The 12,041-nt window shown below is 47.4% G+C and overlaps 2 protein-coding genes across 3 annotated transcripts; both read right to left on the minus strand.

Annotated features, from left to right (window-relative positions):
- Nucleotides 1–221: 221 nt before the first annotated feature.
- CNG01240 (laccase precursor, putative) lies at nt 222–4,568 on the minus strand. Its single transcript, XM_571804.2, has 17 exons — nt 4,052–4,568; nt 3,755–3,983; nt 3,515–3,694; nt 3,059–3,152; nt 2,871–3,002; nt 2,678–2,820; nt 2,548–2,609; nt 2,380–2,495; nt 2,243–2,326; nt 2,134–2,191; nt 2,037–2,081; nt 1,577–1,974; nt 1,467–1,526; nt 1,308–1,413; nt 863–1,246; nt 745–810; nt 222–689 (listed from the first exon to the last, which is right to left on the minus strand). The coding sequence occupies exons 4-17, from the start codon at nt 3,130–3,132 to the stop codon at nt 543–545; spliced, it is 1,875 nt and encodes a 624-aa protein (XP_571804.1). The 5' UTR covers nt 3,133–3,152; nt 3,515–3,694; nt 3,755–3,983; nt 4,052–4,568; the 3' UTR covers nt 222–542.
- Nucleotides 4,569–7,553: 2,985 nt separating this feature from the next.
- CNG01250 (diphenol oxidase, putative) lies at nt 7,554–11,187 on the minus strand. 2 transcript variants are annotated; one of them, XM_024657516.1, is made up of 15 exons: nt 11,007–11,187; nt 10,819–10,950; nt 10,243–10,385; nt 10,117–10,178; nt 9,949–10,064; nt 9,812–9,895; nt 9,703–9,760; nt 9,608–9,652; nt 9,151–9,548; nt 9,040–9,099; nt 8,880–8,985; nt 8,443–8,826; nt 8,323–8,388; nt 8,104–8,266; nt 7,554–8,045 (listed from the first exon to the last, which is right to left on the minus strand). In XM_024657516.1, the coding sequence occupies exons 3-14, from the start codon at nt 10,328–10,330 to the stop codon at nt 8,210–8,212; spliced, it is 1,524 nt and encodes a 507-aa protein (XP_024513281.1). In that variant the 5' UTR covers nt 10,331–10,385; nt 10,819–10,950; nt 11,007–11,187; the 3' UTR covers nt 7,554–8,045; nt 8,104–8,209. The 2 variants fall into 2 exon arrangements, with proteins under 2 accessions (XP_024513281.1, XP_024514531.1); XM_024658607.1 differs by lacking the exons at nt 10,819–10,950; nt 11,007–11,187 and adding an exon at nt 10,438–10,464.
- Nucleotides 11,188–12,041: the final 854 nt, after the last annotated feature.

The following is a 12,041-nucleotide window of genomic DNA, read 5'->3' on the forward strand; positions in this document are numbered from 1 at the left end:
CCGATGCAGAGTTCCGTGGCGTAACCCATACCAGACGAGACAGCCGCTATGAGAGAGAAGAAGAGAGATCAGCGTCCAAGCCAGACGCGAAGAAAGAGCTGTTTCAGAGAGGGGGGGATATTGTCGTTGGTTGTGGAAGGCAAAGAAACAAGATGTCTCACTCGCTCCCGAAATATTCACGGCGGGGACTAGACGTATGCAATCCTCTTCCCGGAATGGAAGCAATTCATTTGTGTCCGATGACCACCCTGTGAACTATTATAGCATCATGCATTTGTTTCATAAATACATCAGAGTGACTGAAATGATGCTATCGAATTTTTGATGGCATTATCGTAAAAGAAAGTATTGTTTGCTATAGGTACACGATTAGATGAGCATTCTTTGATAAAGTCCATTGAAGGAATAATATAAAACCCCCAGTTAACCAAAAAGTCCGTCAGATAGAGTGGCCTGTGATACCCCTTCTCGTACCAAGCCGCATTACCCCCCAATTCTTCTTCATATCATTGGCCAATGATTCTTCCAACCCGAGCGGTCTCTCACGCCTCTCGCGCACCTCTACGTTTAACAACCTTCCCTTTGACTTCACGGAGATACTGGAAACTGGATGTCTTAGAGGATTGAATAGACGGAGAAGATGAGCGTTTTGCCGGGCCAAACGCATTGGGATCGGTGTTAGCACAGAGCTAAAGGGAGAAATAAGTTAGCAAAAGCTCTTTGAAAATAAGAAGCTCGATTCACATTCGTCCAAGACTCGGGGCTCTCCATATGTCCAATCGCACTTGGTTGAACGACAATCACAGCCAACTAGATAAACAATTTTAGTGGGTGAATGGGCGAACGAAGGATAAAAACTCACCTTTCCCTCAGTAAGATGCCACCCAATATGACAATGCAAGGCCCAAACTCCAGGGTTATCCGCTGTGATCCTCAATACCGCCCAACTTCCACCCTGTATCCAGAGGGTATCCTTTCTCACGGGGTTGTCCAAAGTGAAGTCAATATTAGTCAGGTTATCAATACTGAGAGCTCCAGTACCTCGTCCTATCACCTGGAACTCGTTGCCGTGCAGGTGGTAAGGATGGTCGATGACGGTATCAAGATTGTTGATGATAATGTTCCCTGGCCCGAAGTCGGGGAAAGTTCTACTGGATACCAATGTGTTCTCGCAGGAGCCTCCGCGTTGGACGATTGAAAGTAGAGGGTTGAAGATTTGGTTCTGATATGAGATATTGTTGAACCCCTAGATAACTGTCAGCACGTTTTCCCTTGAATGTAATACTGGAAAATGGAAAATTACATACATAACCCTGGAAGGTATTACCAAGAACATTCACAAAGGCTCCTCGTTCGCTATTGAAGAAATGGCTTTGCAAAGGTTCCCGAGGTGCACTAAGACTGTCTCGTGGTCTACGTAGTTATTAGTAAAAAGATTCAAACAAGAGAAATCAACCAATGCTCACGAAAGAGTATATGTTTGGTCCAGTCCAGTACATGGAACGGTAACTCCCGCTAGATCACTCCTGAATATATTGTCAGCGCCAGTTCAACCTGAGATTTTTCGGTAACTCACCAAGCAGAAGTCTGAGGCTCCTCAGTACTAACGATTCCATTACCCGTATACCTCACCACCGCCAATCCCTCCTGACTTACTGCACCAAACATACAGCTTAGAGCAACGCTAGTCCTCAGCCAAAACGCATCACCTTCTTTCCCTTCATTGGTGTTGATAATTGCAGAGTACCGTTCCCCGGGTGCGATGGAGATTTCATGGACTGTCGGCCCATAGACGGCAGTACCATCGGCCTCCACAACTTCCATAGGGTGGTTGTCGATAGATATGCGGTACATGGGATGGGCGGTCGCGCTGATAAAGCGCAGACGAACCCTGCAGTTGACGGGCACTTGGATCTCCGGAGGTGGGGGATAGAAGCATGACGAGGAACCAGTAGCTGTGCAATTTGTTTGGCCCTAGCGGTAAGTGTTAGTAAGTCTACGTGGGGGTTATCGTTGTTGCCAGTAAAACCACGTACACGGCCGTTGATGAGAATCGCATCACCTTGTGGAGGAGCAATGTTCTTTCTTACAGTCAGTGTTGGGCTATCAACCCTTAAACTTTTTTTTACTCACTCCTTTGTATCCTTCTGGAGTGGCTAGAGCTGCAATGATGATTTCTGAGTTATCATGCCTGCCATCGTCAATGTTTAGCTGAGTCTCATTGAAGAACGGACATACTTACATCCAGTCAGTTATAAAAACGATTCGGTCCTCATCATAGTCTCGTCCCCTCTGAAGGGGTTCATTGGGCGAGTGCACAATTAGGCTATGATATCTTATCAGCTGTGATAAGTTGCTATAGAAGTCAGGAGAACTGACGGGCCCCAAATGCCGTCGGCCATGGAATTGGAGTAATGGGAGTGCCACCAATACGTGCCGGATTGATGGCTTACGGTGAAATTGTAGGTAAATGAGCCTCCAGGCGGAATAGGACACTAACCAATTTATCAGTTAAGACCAATTCCTGTGGTTTCTAGGGATTCTTACCTGAGTTATACCAGGGACACCGTCCATGAAAGCCGTGCCCAGCTGCCGCAAACCATGCCAGTCTGGATTTAAGAGTTAGTACATTAAAAGTGCGTCTTTGAATATGAGCAGGATATGAGCTGATGCTTACGGAGACTTTGTCCTTCATCCAAATGATTGTTGACATGTACGATAATAGTATCGCCGGTGTTAGCCTCTATCACAGGACCAGGGAACATGTTGTTGACAACGTAAACCTCCCGTTCATAACCATCAGGGCTGGCGAAAGCGTTGCTGCAATTGTGCGTCAGATTAAAATACGCGATCTTTAAATTCCGACTCACGCGATATCGAAGGTATACTCTCTCGTCGTCGGAACATCTGTTATTTCAAAGTCATTTGAAAGAGCGAATACACTAGGGTCAATGGTTGCTGTCGCTTTCGGCATATAGTTATCAGAAACCGCGGTTGGCGACCTGAACAGTGATTAGCCCTTCCTTGGACCTTGCGAAACTCAACGACATCAACTCACTCATCAGTCTTCTCGCTGCTGACCAGCGAAACGAAGGAACAGGATAGGAAGAAAAGCTTGGCTAACCCCCGCATTACTGTGAGCGTCGGTATAGCTAAATTGACCTATTAGCATAGAGTATTATGGACGCTGGAAACAAAATGGAGATTCTGAAGTTGATAGTGGGAAGATGCGAGTTGTGAAGGTTGAATTCAAAAGTAGAATGTATCGAGCGCAGTAAAAGAGTAGCAAGGAAGCTAAAGCGGTCGCACCGTCTGAGTGTAGGAGGGCGACAGTTCATCCTTTCATGGAAGACTTTGATCAGGTAGCGACAGCAAGGCCCGGCACGAGTACGGTCACTTGACTCGACGATCTTGGAGCGCTTCAGGTAGCCATGAAAGAATGGGAAAAGGCTGCTGGCGTATATCGATCGACGGCGGAACAGGACCGAGACAGAGAAGAGAAAGAAATATTTACCGATTAGGATAAAGATAAGATATTACACCAGTATAATGCCTCAGAAGTGCCGATAAGGGTTGATACTCTGGACTTGAAGGGAGAAGTTGCTCTTCAGGAGGCCAATTATGTAGAGCTGATTGTAAAATGAGGCCTTTTCAGTTAACCAGGCTTATATATGTCTCTCCTACCGGATATCCGCTGTAGCACAAAGTCAGAAGCAAGTTCTCTGATGGCCTTTGATATCGGGCATGCGCTCACAATGCTGTGAATGATGTATCGCACCCTTGGCAGTAGTGTGGTTGCTGTTCCAAGTCCATGCTTGCTGCTTTGCCCGTGATCCATGTTCGCTTCCCGAAAGAAGACTGAATCAGGGACATACTGATAAAGAAAGGACTGTCGCTATTTCAGGATAGTCGTTATGCCGTCGGATACTGACTGTCACTAATTGAATATGGAAACCTTAAGTTCGCTCGTCGGTGATCTCCATCTGATTGCAGTACGACATAAGTGAACCTGAAGTTCGCGCATACGGCAGAGGACGGATAGGGGTCATACCTGCGAAAGATTGTGGGAACCGACCGGGCACGGAGTGTACAGCGACCTTTGGGGCGCTGTAAACTAACGTACACCCATTCCCGTGGAGCAGCGCACGTCTCCCAATTTGGCTCCTTAGATCATCGACTTCTCACCGGTAACAGTAAGGACATCGGAATAAATAATGCGATGTTTTCGCGGTGTTATCCTATCTATGCGTGGTAACCGCCCGCGCTGAACGGCGAAACAAGCCGGAGCCAGGGAGCTGTCGGACTCGGGAGCTGACCTTAATTAATAGGCACTACAGGGTGATACCGAAGTTTTGGGAAAGGACTGAAATGCAAAGATGTTGGCGGCCTATGCTTCGCACTACTTTAGTATGTCATCTGTTGATAGAAACAGCCCTGACGACGGTGCAAGGCGTGCGAGTGACATTTCCCTGGGAAGGTTGGCTGTACGACGGCTCCTCCCGGAAGTGTCGTTATGTGAACAGCCTCTTCCGAGATATATGGGAGAATGCCGTACTTCGTCCAGATAACCGGATAGGTGTCAACTGATATTTATCATTCGGCGAAGATATGATCGTCTGAGATTTGGGGTGGCCGAGACCGAAACAGGCACCTGCTGTGCATGATACATGTGCGATGACACATGTTTTGCTTCGTTGTCGCACGGGCATCTGATACATGCGATCGGAATGCTGCTTCCAAGCTCTCGAAATTGCGCAGCTGATCGTGAAGACTGGTCATGCTAATACACAGTACATGATGTTGGATGCAGCTAAAGTGCGCTATGTTCAGTTCCCTAACATTGGTTCTGCCCCGCCTTTGTCGTTAGACGCTCCGTCGCCGAGAGTAGTCCATAATGACGACGGCGTGCCAAGATTTTCACGAAAGCTCCCTGAGACTCATAGGAAGTATCAACTGACTGTAGTAGCCAGCCGTTTCAAGAGCCCTAGATTTGAGACGACATCAACCCGTTGAATTCGTTGCTTCCAGGAAAAAAAGGCCTGCAGGCAATGGTATCTTCCCAGCTGTTTGGCTCGAGAGCAGCAAGGGGCAAGAAGATCGGGGGATGATGGCATAATAGAGATTGCTCAGTTGTTAACTTGTACGCCTTTCATGCCTACTGCATACATCTTCATTCAATTCCCTTTTGACAATGTGAATTGTGGGAATAAGCAGTACCGTGACGGTATACATAGCCATATGAAATATAAACAAGCGAAGATTACCAGAACACCAGCATCCTTTGTCCTTCTTCGGTTTTCCTTCACTTCATGCAGATTCATCATCGAGGTTTCATATAAAGTAGTATAGCGAAAAGCAGAGGCATACGGTACGTAAACGAAAGTAAAAAAAGACTGGACCACCAGCGATGATGACAGAAAGATAATAGAAACGTCCCTTTCCGTCGTAATAATCTCCGTATCCTAGATTTGAAGTTTTCTATTGTCTCGAGGGCTTCGCAAGACATGTTAACAGCAACAACAAGAATACTCCACCATAAGCAACGACAGCAGAGAAAGGATAATGTGACAAACGATGTCAACCTTTTAAGCGAAGGAATCATGGCCACGACCGACAACCACTACCATCAGTACTCGTTCAGAATATCCGTACACTCACGCAAGACAAAGCATCAATTCACTGGTTTTTTATATAGTGTGATCGACACTCCATAAAATACAAAATACTTCCGCTTCTTGCCTCGCACGCTCGCTCGACTTGCCTTCAAAATCAAACTAGTTCCTAATGCCTTCTACAGCTCCTCCAAATTATTAACGTCAGGGCCCTCGCCTTGACAAGCTCCAAGGTGATCCTTCCTTTTGCATCCCCTTAGAAAATGTCTTTCGGCATCGCCTTCCGTTGACTCGTCGATCCACCGGCTCACGGGACTAGCGGTCAGAATACACCAATGATTTTCGGCGCCCTTTTCTCCCCATCCTCCGCAACCTTCTCGAGGCTACCAACCCTTTTTTGAGACAGAAATTGGCCAGCTTTGCCTAGGGGAAGGCGCCGTCACAGTGCGTCGCGCATCCTGGTCGCCTAAGGAACGGGCTTTGAGGTCGTAGTCTACGAATTGCAGAACACTTGAGTCTCATACCTCAGGCCATTCCCTCGCTTTCCGGTTTGCGTGGGGGACTTTCAGTTCGACGATGACGCCCTTGGACTCGGCTTAGGTGGTGGTGGAAAACTCGGTTGATGGCGTTGTACCGTCTTTGGTGCAAAGAGTTCCAAGGTCGGCAATGCTCGTCGTATCCAAGAGGCGCTTCGGACCCACAGTAGCGGCAAACTGGCATCGGAGGGTTTGCTCAGAGTCTTGTTATGGAACCCAATGGCCACTTATTGATGGAGAGTCGGAGAGGTTGGAAGAAGAGAATCATAAAAAGTCAGGCGCAGCTCAATTTGGATGAATTTTCGGTAAACCTCCTGCGTTGCATGCCATTGAGAGTCTGGCAGGTTGCGTCACGTTGCGCTTCCCAGAGCTCTGACAATCGGGTGCACGGAGGGAAGGTGGATGTGGAAAGGATGGTGCCGAGCCTATGAAGGAGGGGGCCCGAGGTTTCGCATGCGGATCGATAAGCTAGGGAGCGTTGATTTTAAGAGAAGACAGGTCGAGCCAAACCATCCAAATAAGCAACTCGGATACCGTCCGCTCTAGCTCGTCTTCCTCAGGAGAATCCTGCCTCTGCCTCATCTCCACCTTCGCATCTCCTCTAATACCTTGGAGTCCAATTTTCCCATACGGTCCTAAGTCGTTCGACCTCAGGCTTAGTTGGAGATGTGGTATCAACACAGAAGCGCAAGAGGAGGAAATCGCATTGATGCGGGACGTCCTTTAGCTTGTCTATCTTCTCTATTCCCGGATCTCCACCTCTAAAAACCTCCTCTCGCCCTTCCTTACCACCCACCATTGTCCCTAACAACTTGAACCCATCGCACTTGTTTTCTTCAAAGCTGACCAACTTGCACTCCCGCTCTTTGAGTTTGATTATGTGTTGTTTGTGTAGGAGAGCAGTGGTCTTGCTACGAACTTGGGGAACATGAGAGAAAAGGTAATTATCGTCAAGGTACGCGAGGGTTTGGGTAATGGGGACACGGGACCGGCAAAGAAAGTTGAGCGTTGGTGGAAGCATGATAGAAAAGAATAGGGGGGTCGAAAGAAGCGGATGCCTTGGGATGATGGAGGATATGCTCCCTGCATCTAGGTCAGAAGCATCTCCATACGCCTATTTATAGGCCCTCCACAGCGCCGCAGCGATGGTCTTGACGGCGGCTTCTATCTCCCCCCCCCCCCCCCCCCCCATCTACTCGGTTACGAGCATTTGATGCGTCGAGTGAGGCAAGATATGGGCACTCACAGCCAACAGGGCTGTAGCGGTGCCACTGTCCTCGCGGAGGTCGGAAAGCACCTGAAGCTACTATAGCTTCGTGTCCTCGGTCGTTTGTCTATAGTTGTTCTTGGAGCACTAGATTCAGTCGTTGGGATTGCTGAGCTCGAGAGTTTGAGAAGACTAAGCTGCTTAGAGCTATGCATTTTATCTACTCGAAAGGCTACGCCTTTTACACTTATCTTTCTCGGCTTACGAGCTGACTCATCTTTCTCACACTTTCTCTGTATCCTCCATTCGGACCTCTATCCTCCCTAACGCCTCCTCGCACGGTCCTCCTACTCTTTTTCTCTCCTTCTTCCCTCCCTCTCTCTCCTCTCAGCGCCCCAAAATTACTTCCCTTTCTTCCTCCTCTCGTCCTTCTCCTTCTCTTCCTCCTACCCCCGTTTTTCTGTATCCTTACAAGAACGACCAAAACCCTCCCTGTAAGCCTCAATTGGTTCTTACCTCTCCAGGTGGCTTGGCGCGGAGTTGTTAGGGGAGGAGGTATCGGGTTGAAAGTGGGTCGAGATGAAAGCTTTGATACAGAGGCGATAAATGAGTTCGCCAGGGGAGGAGAAGGGGAAGGGGAGGGGTGTTTGTTGACGTCATTCACTCAGGGGTTACATAGTGGTACAACGTCTACTGACGGGGCGTTTAGAATGCATCGAAGAGTTGCTTTACAAGAAAAAGTACCCACTCTCAATGGTCAATACCAATGCAAACCAACGCATACATAAGATGTCCAGACATTCTCGAACCAAGACTACGGTACATGAACTGTCGTAGAGTACTACATCGAGGGGTCATGGAAATGAACGCCGTGCTGGACCAAATGCATTGGGATCAGTGTTAGCACAGAGCTGAATCAAGTAATGAGTCAGCTTATACTTTGCGTGCTGAAGAAGTTTTGACGCACATTCGTCCAAGACTCAGACCATTGGATATCTTCTATCGCTTTTGGCTGGACAACGACTACAGCCATCTGCACAAAACAATTAGCGAATAGATCAGTTGGAGAAGTAACATTGCACCCCACCTTTCCTTTGGCAAGGTGCCATCCGATATGACAATGGCAGGCCCACACTCCGGGATTATCTGTTATGATCCTCAATACCAACCAGCTTCCACCCTGCATCCAAATTGTATCCTTCCTCAGAGGATTGTCCAAAATAAAATCAATGTTTGACAGGTCATCAAGAGTGAGAGCTCCAAAGCCTCGTGCTATCACCTGGAACTCGTTGCCATGAATGTGATAAGGATGACCAATTTGGGCATCTAAGTTGTTGATGATGATGTTACCTGCACCGATATCTGGAAAAGTTGCGTTGGTTATTAATGAGTGGTTGCAAGAGCCACCACGCTGGACGATGGAAAGTAAAGGGTCGTTTATCTGGTTCTGGTATGTTACATTATTGAATCCCTAGACGATCGTTGGCGTCTTCTTCCTTAAGGATAATATTGGAGATAACATACGTAACCTTCGAAGGAGGTACCATAGACGTCCACGAAGGTACCCAGCTTGCTATTGAGGACACGACTTTGCAAAGCTGTTTTGGACGCGTTCAGAGGCTCTCGTGGCCTGAGCACCGTCAAAGATAAATCTCGTAAAGCAGGGACAAGGATAGACACTCACGAAAGAGCATACATTTCGTCAAGCCCAACACAAGGAGTATCATGCCTCGCTAAATCAGTCCTAAATATGTTGTCAGCAAGAATTCCCAGCACAGGCTCGTCAATGACTCACCAAGCTTCAGTCCGAGGCTCAGCAGTAGTAATATTGCCATTACCCGTATATCTCAACACCGCCAATCCCACTTGAGTAGACCCTTGCGACATACAGGCCAGAGCAACGCTTGTTCTCAGCCAGAACGCATCCCCTTCTTTTCCTTCAGTAGTATTGATAATTGCAGAGTATCGTTCTCCAGACGAGATAGACATCTCATGGATCGTAGGTCCGTAAACAGCAGTACCATCCGTCTCGACAATTTCCATGGAATGGTTATCGATAGAGACGCGATACATGGCGTGAGAGGAAGCGCTGATCATGCGCAGACGAACCCTGCGGTCGACGGGCACTTGGATCTCCGGAGGTGGGGGATAGAAGCATGACGAGGAACCAGTAGCTGTGCAGTTGGTTTGGCCCTAGCGGTAAATGGTAAGTCTACGTGAGGGTTATCGTTGTTGCCAGTAAAATCACGTACACGGCCGTTGATGAGAATCGCATCACCTTGTGGAGGAACAGTGCTCTTTCTTACAGTCAGTATTGGCTATTAATCCCTAAACTTTTTTTACTCACTCCTCTGTACCCTTCTGGAGAGATTAGAGCTGCAACGATAACTTCTGAGTTATCATGCCTGCCATAGCCAATGCTTAGCTGAGCCTCATCGAAAAACGGTCATACTTACATCCAGTCAGTTATAAAAACGATTCGGTCCTCATCATAGTCTCGTCCCCTCTGAAGGGATTCATTGGCCGAGTGCACAATTAGGCTATGATATCTTATCAGCTGTGATAAGTTGTTATAGAAGTCAGGAGAACTGACGGTCCCCAAATGCCGTCGGCCATGGAATTGGAGTAATGGGAGTGCCACCAAAACGTGCCGGATTGATGGCTTACGGTGAAATTGTAGGTGAATGAGCCTCCAGGCGGAATAGAACACTAATCCACGTGTCAATCATATTAACTCTCTGTCCTTTCCGAGAATACTTGCCTGAGTTATACCAGGAACACCGTCCATGAGAGCCGTGCCATTCTGTCGCAAACCATGCCAGTCTGAACTGGAAGTTAATGACAATGGCAGCACGACATCACCTTATGCATGAGAAGATATACTTACGGATACCTTGTCCTTCAGGCAGATGATTGTTGACATGTACGATAATAGTATCGCCGGTGTTAGCCTCTATCACAGGACCAGGGAGCATGTTGTTGACAACGTAAACCTCCCGTTCATAACCGTCAGGGCTGGCCAAAGCTTTGCTGCAATTGTGTTAGCTTTTACGTCGGCGATCTTGAGGTTTAATAATAGAACCTGTTCGGCAACTTTCCGAATGTTTCAGAAAATTTCTGTGACTTTCAGAGAATATGAGTTTTTGCTTTGACAATTTTAAAAGGGTCACGCGTGCACTGTCGAACAGTGGTTTATGACTTTCTCCCAGACCCAAAAAGTTGAACCGAATTATGCGCGACCTGGCAACTTTGAGTGGTGTGTTCGGCCTTTTTCATGTCGAGGTGAGTTTCTCCCGTGACTTTGGGGTAGAAGTGTCATTCGTTGCCGATCAGGACGAAAGCGTCAAAGTTACGGCGGTGATCTAACGTCGTGACTTCTTTGAACAGAATCAAATTTGGCTGGTGATTTTGGCAAGATCACCACTTTCGCCATTGCCGAACAGGCCCTTAAGGATTGACTCACGTAAGATTGAAGGTATACTCTCTCATCGTCGGGACATCTGTTATTTCAAAGTCATTCGAAAGAACGAATACACTAGGGTCAATGGTTGCTGTCGCTTTCGGCACAGAGTGATCAGAGATCGCGGTCGGCAGCCTGAACAACGATTAGCCCTTCCTTGGACCTTGCGAAACTCAACGACATCAACTCACTCATCAGTCTTCTCGCTGCTGACCAGCGAAACGAAGGAACAGGATAGGAAGAAAAGCTTGATTATCCCTCGCATTGTTGTGGGTGCAGGCAAAGCTACATTGAGGATAGAGATAGAGATATCTTGCGTCAGAAGCACCGATGAAGTGGATACTCTGGACTTGTTGAGCAGAAATTGGTCTTCAGGTGGTGTAATTCCGAGACGATGATGCATTGAAGCTACTACTTCTACAGGGCAGGTTTATATAGGCTGCCTCTCCCAGGAATCTACTGCAGCGCAAGGTCAGCAGATGCCCTCCTATGTCGGATAAGCAACCACAAGACTGTAAAGGATGTTTCGCATGGTTGACAGTAATGCGGTTGTCCTACTACGTGTTGTCTTGCTGAATAAGGCCCACGTTCGGTACTACTCAAGGAAGATCAAATCAGGGATCATAACCATGGGGAAGGGAAGTTAATCGCTATCTCAAAACCCTGCTAATGCCGTCCGCTACCGCTGACCTTCATTGATGAAATTGAAAACTGAATTTTTTGATGCATTACGATCTCCCAAATGATTGAGATTAGATTATCCCAGCGGTACAGGTGCTTGGCAGTATAGAAGATTATCACTTACTTAGCCTCCTTTCTTTCGACTGGATCTTCCTGCTTGCCTTGACAGGTGATATAGGCTGATTGACCGTGACCAGATCATTTGTCCCACGTTATGCTTGCGTGTCGACATGTTATTCATAAAGATCCCTTGACGATCTTCTACATCGCATCATGGGAGAAGAAGGGGGAAAGGATGATGGCCGGTCGATCGAATGAGAGAAGATTGCAAGGGCAGCTCGATGTTTTAGTTTTAGAGGGGGAAGCTATAATATTAGATAGGTTTAAACGAACAAGGAATTAAGTTAACATATTCTATGAAGAGTATGAAGTCAAACGCGTGACTCGTCGGCGTTTCGGTGGAATGTACAGGCTACAGAAGTGGTGTTTTCCTCGCTGACCTCTAATACACCACATATTCCAAGGATGTAGTTTGGTCAATAAAA

Source organism: Cryptococcus neoformans, assembly GCF_000091045.1.
Source record: "Cryptococcus neoformans var. neoformans JEC21 chromosome 7 sequence".
NCBI lineage: Eukaryota > Fungi > Basidiomycota > Tremellomycetes > Tremellales > Cryptococcaceae > Cryptococcus > Cryptococcus deneoformans.

What these genes read in the sequence shown, in the direction of transcription:
- CNG01240 (XM_571804.2), bottom strand. Translation starts at nt 3,132, where the DNA reads ATGCGGGGGTTAGCCAAGCTTTTCTTCCTATCCTGTTCCTTCGTTTCG. An exon ending in GCCGACGGCATTTGGGGCCC is followed by an intron (nt 2,327 to 2,379) that starts GTCAGTTCTCCT and finishes AAGATATCATAG; the next exon opens with CCTAATTGTGCACTCGCCCA. An exon ending in GTAATACCTTCCAGGGTTAT is followed by an intron (nt 1,247 to 1,307) that starts GTATGTAATTTT and finishes ACAGTTATCTAG; the next exon opens with GGGTTCAACAATATCTCATA.
- CNG01250 (XM_024657516.1), bottom strand. Translation starts at nt 10,330, where the DNA reads ATGCTCCCTGGTCCTGTGATAGAGGCTAACACCGGCGATACTATTATC. An exon ending in GTACCTCCTTCGAAGGTTAC is followed by an intron (nt 8,827 to 8,879) that starts GTATGTTATCTC and finishes ACGATCGTCTAG; the next exon opens with GGATTCAATAATGTAACATA. An exon ending in GGTCTGAGTCTTGGACGAAT is followed by an intron (nt 8,267 to 8,322) that starts GTGCGTCAAAAC and finishes TACTTGATTCAG; the next exon opens with CTCTGTGCTAACACTGATCC.